Here is a 9,684-nt window from a genome sequence, read left to right on the forward strand (position 1 = left end):
ACAATAAGGTGTCAGACAACACATCCAACTCCAGTACCTGTTTCAATGAAATGTTCACCAATATAAACAAATTGGAACCATGCAATTAAAATTATGTTTTTGTTCTTGCAGTTGGGAAAAGATGAGATTCTGAACATTGATGCCATCATAGAGGGGGCCCTTCACGTGTGTGTCATTCAGCCATTAAAGCAGCACATTTACAATCTATTTGTCAATGAATACACTAGGTAGGTGGCCTGAAAAGTGTTTTGCAAAAAAAGTTTTGCTTATTATGAACATTTACGAATCTGGTTGATTTATTATTTATTGTTTTGCTAGGCAAATTATTAACTTGAGTCAAAGAAAATATGAGATTGCATTTTTGTACCTATATAATAAAAGTTTAAAAATTAGAAAATAGTACTTTTATGGACAAAAAAAACAACATAACACAGTCCTGCACTATTTTGTGTTTGTAATTCAATGGAAAGTGCTTTTAATTTCCCCTTTTTTAAATACCTGAAATACATTTCATTATGTACATGTTGAAAAACCTATTGACTAGTTCATAAACAATTACTGTGTAAAAAAATCGTAAATTTTACTACTGGTATATAATAATGTTAAATGTCAAAGTTCTTTATTTAATTTGCACAACGTTTATGTAACTTTATAGTTACTACAACAACTCAGACATACATGTACTGTGTCTTACTCTAATAGGTATTGTTGCAATAAATATGGACACAGCTCATAAAAGTCATTAACCCTTTCAGTGCGGGAACCGAATTTTAAAGGCCTTTGCAAACAGTTTGGATCCAGATGAGACGCCACAGAACGTGGCGTCTCATCAGGATCCAAACTGTTTGGTATTCTGATAGTATTCTTTGAAAACAATCGAAGAAAATGCTAATTTTAGTAATTCTGCAGACGACATTTTAGCAGACGACAAATTTCCCAGCATGCAAAGGGTTAAATGGGAAGCATACAGTGACAGATACAAGTCATGCATGTAATACAAGATAAAATTCATGTGTATTATTGATATGCTTTATGCTTTCAGAAATGGAAGCATTCGTCTATTGTTGGCTAACATAAAGTATGCAAGAACAAAAACTTCTGAAGAGATTGGAATTCAGGTAATTTGAACTTTTTACACTGTGTCTGGGGTGGAAATAACATTGAAACAATGCAGACTATGGAATGTATACTAGTCCACAGTAATTGCAGATCAAATGAAAACAATATTTATTGTGCATAATAGAAGTGCATAGTCTATTCAAACAAACAAATTGCCATTAATTTGTATTGTCTAGATATGAGTGAGACGTCTGCTTACCTTTGCACTTTTCAAGGCTTTTTTTTTTTATTTGTGTAAATCTGTTTATGATTATTTTATTATTGAAAACTATGAATGATATTTTGCTTGTAATCTATTAGATTTGTGTATCATTACATATTATTATTGATTCTGCATTATTTAAATAGCAAAATTTAATGTTGAAACAATGAATGTGTAAAATGTATGACTATGTGAATTATTCTTTGTAATACTATATACATGTAATGAAAATGCGTCAAATTAAAACTTGCCAAAAAGAGACACACTACGAAAATAAATAAATGAAAAAACATTAAATATTAGAAAACCATGAGCTCACATTAAAACAAACCAAAAAACAAAATCATTTTGCGGTAAAATATGAATTTTGCTCATGTCTCATATGAATGCACATTCTGTTATCACTGTGCATGTGATCAGTGTGACGCCAATGAGGCCATATAGACTGTGTGTTATCACTGTGCATGTGATCAGTGTGACGCCAATGAGGCCATATAGATTGTGTGTTTTGCCAGTGGTCACTGTACTGGACATGTAGGCTGGCAACCAGGTACTCTGGTTTTTCCCACTTACAGGTCAAGAACTGAACAAAGTTAAATATCTTTCTGTAAAAACACTTTATAGCTGGAAACAGATCTATTTCTGTAAAAGTCCCAACTTTTATGAACTACTAATTTCTTTGAGGTGTGCTGTGGCACTGATAGATCCTAAAAGAATGCAGCCATAAACTGCAGAAGGACCTCATAAACTTTGCAATTAACACAATTACCCCTGAAATAAGCAATATAGCCTTGTTGTGGGAAAACTGGGCTTAATGCATGTGTGTAAAGTGTCATCTCTGATTAGCCTGTGCCAACCACACAGGCTAATCAGGGACAACACTTTCTTCCTACACTTGAATTGCCTTTCTAAGATACTTTCTTTATACGAACAAATTCCTCAATATGGAAAGTGTTGTCCCTGATAAGCCTAAGCAGACTGCACAGGCTTATCTGGGACGACACTTTACACACATGTATTTAGCCCAGATTTCTCACAATGTGGTTTAATATATCCGTGTGTTTTCACAGAAGGGCGTTGCCCCTCCAGATGGCAGCACCCTTGACCAGGTGAAGCACTACTTCACCAAGATGCAGAAGTCCTACTCCCCGTTGAAGAAGCTGGAACACCTCCTGTCTGCTACCTCCACCATCTACAAATATGTACGTGTCCGCCATGATTGTCTTTAACCCTTTCCTGTTCCGAAGCATATTAAAAATGGCTATATGCATTCAACATTAAACCATTACAGCCTGCGAGTAACTTGCAGGCTGTTATGGTGTTATGCCGTTTGCTGTTTATCAGTATTTTAGGGTAGGAAATAAAGTGTTTACAGCTTGAATCTTAAAAAAAATGTATTTAATTTATTTTGAATTTCTTATGGACTACAAGAGGTCAGATGCCAATCTTGATTGATAAAGGGTTAATATGATGACATGTGATTGCTTATACCCTTGAGAAAGCTGGAACATGATTGTTTGCTGATTTGTCTTTTTAAAACATATGCAAAGTGCTAAACAAAGTGTACATTGCCGCAGTATATAGCTTAGCCTGTGTAGCACATCCATAGTGTGCAGAAACTAGGGAATAAAAGAATTACTGGTTCCCTTAAGTAGAGAACATTTTTAAGTATTGATTATAATTTATTTGATTTGATCTTCTTTGCACCTCTAACCTCATCAGTTCTTTCCCTTTTTAAGCAGCACTGACCTCTCCCTTTCCAGGTTGCCCAGCAACCCCACAGCTCTTGCTCCCCACCTGTGTTTGGGGCAGACGACTTCCTTCCCGTGCTGATCTACGTGCTGATCCAGTGTGGCATCGTCTCGGTGGAGATAGAGGCAGACTACATGTGGGGCCTGCTCCACCCCTCGCTGCTCAACGGCGAGGGGGGCTACTATCTCACCTCCCTCTCGTCGGCTGTGCTCGTCCTGAAGAACTTCAAGGAGATGCAGGAATCCAATGCCGCGCAGACCCAGGTCAGTGGCAGGCCTGCAGCAGTTTGCACATGGGCAACATTTTCTATTATCGTTTGTTTATTCTGCATTTTGTTTTGTAAAAAAAAAAGGATATATTTATTGTTTCAACATTTAACATTTTTAAGGGAAGTTAAACTAACCTTTGGTGTCGAAAAAAAAGAGTAAGGCTTGTGCAGATATGAACAGAAAATATTCGAAGAAGATTTTGGTGCGACCATTTTTAATCTTAAGAGTCTTAAAAGAATACAATACATGCGACACAAGTGTTCCTTCTTTACTTACTGTGGCCATCAAACAGCTCATTAGGATCGAGGTGTTTTAGATCAAGTAAAGTGTTGTGTTGAAATTATTGCTAAGAGCCTTAAAAAAGTTCATCATAGGGAGGTAAATGTGTAGGATTTCATGATTTTATTATGTTTAAATTGCAGTTAGGCAAACTGCCGAGCATAAGTGACATGCAGGGGTTCCTGAAGATTGCCATACCAGACGAGCAACGAGACACCATCATGTGGCGCACACTTCCAGTACGACCAAGCATGACCACTCGCGATGTCTGTATGTAACATTTCTGATTTGCATAAGAATTGGTATTTTCTTTTACTATTAAGGTGATTAATAAGGAATAATAATGTACAAAAAACGAATTTAAGCTGTTAAAAAAATGGTCCAAGGGAGATTACTAGTAAGAGATTTGTTTTTCAACATGGATTAGTTTGAATTAACTTGGGGATCATTAAAACAATATATTATTGTACTTCAATACATGTATGAGAAACATGATTGACAAGTTCATGTGAAACTATAGTTATGGTACACACTATGTTATATTAATAAAATTAAGGCAATAGCAAGACTTGATAAAATATTTAAAAAATGCAAGTGTATGCATTGTCTGGTTGTTTTGTGACTCAGAATTACTTGGAATATTTTACATACTAGAATCATCATCCAAATTTGTTTCAGACATGCTTGACAATTATATAAATAAATATTGGAAAATTGGATGTATTTAAATTCCACATGCTTTCTTGGACTGAACACACAATAACAGGTGCTATTTTTCTACCCCTTCATGAAGACGTGCATATAGGTTACTGTTACCTCCCATTGCAGGTTCATTGATTGCCCACAAGTTCAAGTTCACCAACCCACAGGACTATGGGCTCTACACATTGGATAATGGAGAAGGTACTTGTTTCTTGCTCCAAATTTCATGTTTGCATCTCCTTGATTTTGCCTGTACATTTCTTAACTATTGTTATTTTATCATAAATTTTGAATTCACACTGATAGGTGTTATGCCATTGGAAAATTGAGAGCAGACCAATTTTGGATTTACATTACAATGGATAATAAAAGCAATGATTTGCAAAGTCCAATCAATTTCTTGTGTATTTCAAATTAAACAGAATGGAAGCGCAATATATATATTTATATTGTCTTAAGGTCAATAAAAGTAGATATTTACACAATTGTATTGCTAGTGTGAAATGGGAGTATCAGGTATGCTTACTCAATCGACATGTATATATATGATTGTCATGTACATAAATATAATAAAATATTTCTTTCAGAACACAAGTTGATGGACATGGAGTGCCCACAGAGCCTGAAGGCTAAACGTCTGGCTCACAACAAGGAGTGCATCTTCGCTTACAAGAGGAACGCAGCGAATATCGCATGGCCTAAATCAGTGCAGTGAGCCAACATGTCAATTGGTTGTACTTCAACATTACCTTGTGCAGTTGCTGTTAAAGGATTAAGATTTGCTCCTTTCCATTGATGCAGCTTCTGTTGCAGAGGCCTAACCTTTGGCCTCTAAGTTGAGGTGGCATACGGATTCCAGGTTCATTCTTCTGTGTGTCGTCTAGCAATCACTACAGCTCATTGTTAGTGTCCTGGATTCATTGAATGTATGCCAGGTAGAGAGTTAGATTGGACTACTGGGAGAACTTGTTGCTCTCAAGATCTCAATGTGTTCTACTGCGAAGTTTAGATTTTGCTGATGGGTTTGCCTCCCTTTTTCGAACATTTTCATCCAGCCATTGTTGCAGTGAAAGATAGCACTGGACAACTTTTGCAGGGTCAGCTGTGTTGCACTGGGTTATGATTCAATCAGGTACTATATTTGTTGTCTGAACAACTGTAGACATACAAATGATGACCCCTTGGATCCATGGTATGTCCTCTACCACTGCTGAAGTGCATGGTCCGAATCGGATGATCATTTACTGTGTCATTCAGTCTTTTGTTAAAATAACATTTGTATATGTGGAAAGTGTGCGTAAAACGTACATGTCTATTAAACTTCCATTTCTCAGACATTATTGTTTTACTCTAATTCCTTAGATTGATATTTTATAGCTGCTGTTGCAGAGTTCTCACTGGTATGTCATTGTGTCACCCAACCAGGAAATATCTAGAGAACATAAGCTAATTCAAGGTACAATGGACCCAATGTTACGTGGACTAAAAATAAACATTATTAAGATTCCATATTGAAAATGACAATTGGTGTTTTCAGAAGGTTTGTCCTGTGTTCGTGGATACATTCTACACAGGGGAGACAATACTTCAAAAGAAAAGCAACAAAGTGTGCATTAATTCCCCTGGCCATTTTATGCATTAAGTTTAATACATTTGACACATTAAGGGACTTGTTTGATTGGTGAAATAAATCATTCAGATATGTTATTTTATTTCATAATTTTGAACTCATATTTTCATTGGTACAATTTATTGTACTTTTTATGATTGGCGGTGTGTAAGTAAACCAGAAATTCAAAATGATTGATTGATTACTTAACGCCATGATGTGGAATGTTTGTTGAAAGCAGGTGCTATATATTATGTGTGTTTATGTGTAATCCACATGTATCCTTCTGAAATCTTATTTAATTGTAAATTACTCTATATTAGGGGACTGCTTTTATGTATGATATTAAATTTTGATAAGTGTGAAATCAGTTGGATATTTGTATAAAAAAAGGACACATAGCTTATATTATTTATACAAAACATAATTGCTTTTGGTTGAAACATAGGTTTTATGAAAAATGTAAATAAACAGTTACTATTTTTGGAGAAAAAATCTTGTCCATGGTAATTTTAGCATTATACATACATTTATAATCAAACATTTGTGTGTATTTTCCATTTTCTAAGTTAAAAGATCCCCACCATGTCTAGCTTACAGGTTTTGTTTTAACTACTGCTTTCCATTTTGTCATCATATCACATCGATGTTTATATTATATACATGATTTATTACTAATTAATAGCTTTAAGTATTTGCTTTATGAATAGCATTTTTATTGTTATTTTATTATAAAGTTAATAAATGACTGCAAATTTCTTGTGCAATTGTATATGTTGTTAATGTTGATGTATACTTTTTAATCGTAGCCAGTGTGTGTATATTGCTTTTGTGCCATAGAAAATAACTCACTGATAACAATTAGATGAGTCATGAAGATATCACAAACACAAGTGCAGATATTCATGTACATTTGTTTGTTAATAGTTCTTAGAATAAACAAAGTTGGAGCCCAGAATATTGTGTTACTGTTAGACAGTTGACACTGAATAAATGAGTACATTTAACGAGAACATATTAATTTGTTAGATGTTTGTTGCTGATGTAATTGTACTGTTGTAAAAGGTCATAAGTCACCTTTCAAAAGGTATTTTGTATCAATAGAGTTGTTAGTGTTCCGAAATGTTGTAATAGTTTTTATTATTATATTACCTTTTTTGTTCTTACTATATTACCTAGTGCTATACAATGGAATGGCATTGTGGTACTAGAACAAACGTGCCCTTAAAGTCATTGAAGATGTGCATCTATGTGGATTTGACCGTGCCATGAGAAAAATGGTCTTATTGCATGTGTGGCCAGCGCAGCTCCAGAACAGCCAGCACAGCTCCAGAACAGCCAGCACATTGACTCTCTGGGCTGGAGCTACGCTGTCTACTTATGAGACCATGATACCTTGGGTGACTTGAAAGCAGGGTAGCTCCTGTTAATACTGCTGTTAGAAAACACAATTTAGCAGGATATTTGTTGTTTATACTACTGTTAGGGAATTGTACTTTTTATCCCTCGCCATAGGCGGAGGGATATTGTTTTGGCGTTGTCTGTCTGTCTTTCCGTCCGTCCGGAGCCATATCTAGGAAGTGCTTTGGCGGATTTCATTGAAACTTGGTATGAGTATACATGTACATATGGATAATAGGATGATGCATGCCAAATGGCATTGTACACCATCTGATAATTACAGAGTTTTGACCCTTTGTATCTTGAAAAAATGCTTTGTTGTGTGTCCAGAGCCATATCTTGGAAGTGCTTTGGCGGATTTCATTGAAACTTGGTATCAGTGTCGAGAAGCATATTGGCGGGGGATATCAATTCAACAAATTTGCTTGTTTCACCAAGGTTATGGACACTGTAATACTGTATGTATGGTTGGTTGTTGAATGGTGTTTTGAACCATAGTATTATTTGTATATTCTTTGATATTAATGTTCGACGTTATATTTTTTAACATTAGAGTATATATTCTTGCTTAAAATCAAATGTATCGCCCTGGAAGCGCTGCAGAGACCTAAATCATAGGAAGTTATGTTAGCTGTACTATTTTAAGACATTTTTGTTGTTGCAAAAAAGAATTTATGTTCATGTTGAAAGGTTTCGCATTATTTCAACTGTGTTATGTTCTTCCAACATTTTGGATCAGTTGTTATTGTGCAGTAAATTATTGAAACTCTAGATCTTGGTTTTAAGTTTATATTTCCTTTACCAAAACACAATTTCTTCATGGATCTTTAATTGATTGAACATAGCCTTGTAATTCCGAAGCATACATACAACAACGCCCAAAGGTCATTTATTGTGCCTGCATTTTGCATGTATGTTAACATTTTAGATCGATGCTAGGCGACAGCAAACACGACCAACATTACTGGTAGTTATTTAGACAAACGTTGTCAAACATTCATCTGCATTTATTGACAATTTTAAAATATAATTGCTCATGATCACTGTAATCAGTAACGTCCATGTGTCAAATTCTTCTGTTCGGTTCCAGTATATGCACGTGTAATGTACAGATATACATGAAAGACGAACTTTTTCACTGTATTTAGCATTAACACCTGGTTTAACAACCACATATATGAACACGGTATATTACTAGCATGACATATCTTTAACCCATTTATGCCTAGCGTCTTAAAAAAAGGACTTTGCAAACAGCGTAGACCCATAATGCGGCGTCTCATCAGGTTCTGCGCTGTTTGCTTAAAGGAATTTATGTAAGTTATATTCTAAATATAGAAATAAATATACTAGACATCCCTTATTTTGGAAATAAATTGATCCAATTTAGAAGAATGAGAGAGTCCACTAGGCATAAATGGGTAAAAAAAGATAAATGGCGTTGATTGTGGTTGATTGTGGTCGGTGTTGATTAAGAGTAATATCAATGAGCTCAAGGATAACGAATGCCTTTTTCTGTGCAGTTCTTAGCTGCATCACACGCAAATCGGGAGATTGCGACAGATTTCGTGGCTTATATCAGGCCCGTACACAGGCCATGGGCCCAGGGGCCCGGGCCCCCCAGCTGGCTGTCGAACTATGTTTTTTTTTTAATAATCGGCCAACTGCAATTTTTTCTCTCGTGCAAATGCCCACAGTACTCATTCCCTCAAAACAAAAGAGCAGCTATGTTTTATTGTCCCTGATAAACAAGGGGATTAGCGCTCGCCAATCGAGATAAGCCTCTAGGCAATGTTTTCTTATCGCCTTGTACACACATCCCCGATCAGTCCCCCATTGTGATCATGAATGCTTCATCTGTCGATGGTTGATGTTACATGTATTTTGATACGTGCAGCGAATGGAAGCAACTGCTACAAGGAGTTCGTAGACTATGGTCTGATAATTGCCGTCGCAAGTTTTTTTCCTTCTTTGAGAAGGCCATAGACGTATTTTTCCCTTCTAAAAGTTTAATTGTTTGCTTTTTTAAACGTTTTTGGGTGAATTTTTAGGTCCCAATATATACTTTTTGCATTGAGAATAGGGCCCTGAATTTGAACCGGAACAAAAACACGGACAAAGGTATTAAAACTGAGTGTTTATAATTTTTGAAAGGAAATCACTGAAAAAGACTGCGATGAGATAGTTAACATGTTTGTTTAAAAGAAAAACAGATTCATAAATTTGCCGAGCAACAGATAAGAATTTGGCAGAATTCAGTATTTAAAATAATTGAGTACCGAGAATTGAATAATATCAACCTATTAATGGCTCATTGGTAAAAAATGAAAATTGAAACAACAAATCGATCT

General features: G+C 35.5%; 1 protein-coding gene across 6 annotated transcripts in view; it reads left to right on the forward strand.

Annotated features, from left to right (window-relative positions):
- The window catches only part of LOC127873694 (uncharacterized), a 109,170-nt gene extending 101,066 nt beyond the window's left edge, over positions 1 to 8,104 (forward strand). For all 6 annotated transcript variants that reach the window (XM_052417626.1, XM_052417625.1, XM_052417628.1 and 3 more), the window contains 7 exons: positions 112 to 227; positions 1,043 to 1,118; positions 2,392 to 2,523; positions 3,085 to 3,336; positions 3,765 to 3,891; positions 4,450 to 4,524; positions 4,911 to 8,104. In XM_052417626.1, the coding sequence (XP_052273586.1) occupies positions 112 to 227; positions 1,043 to 1,118; positions 2,392 to 2,523; positions 3,085 to 3,336; positions 3,765 to 3,891; positions 4,450 to 4,524; positions 4,911 to 5,038 (906 nt within the window). In that variant the 3' untranslated portion in view covers positions 5,039 to 8,104. The remainder of the gene's footprint in view (positions 1 to 111; positions 228 to 1,042; positions 1,119 to 2,391; positions 2,524 to 3,084; positions 3,337 to 3,764; positions 3,892 to 4,449; positions 4,525 to 4,910) is intronic.
- The last annotated feature ends 1,580 nt before the right edge of the window (positions 8,105 to 9,684 follow it).

The sequence above is a fragment of the Dreissena polymorpha genome, chromosome 3 (genome assembly GCF_020536995.1).
Source record: "Dreissena polymorpha isolate Duluth1 chromosome 3, UMN_Dpol_1.0, whole genome shotgun sequence".
Classification (NCBI taxonomy): domain Eukaryota; kingdom Metazoa; phylum Mollusca; class Bivalvia; order Myida; family Dreissenidae; genus Dreissena; species Dreissena polymorpha.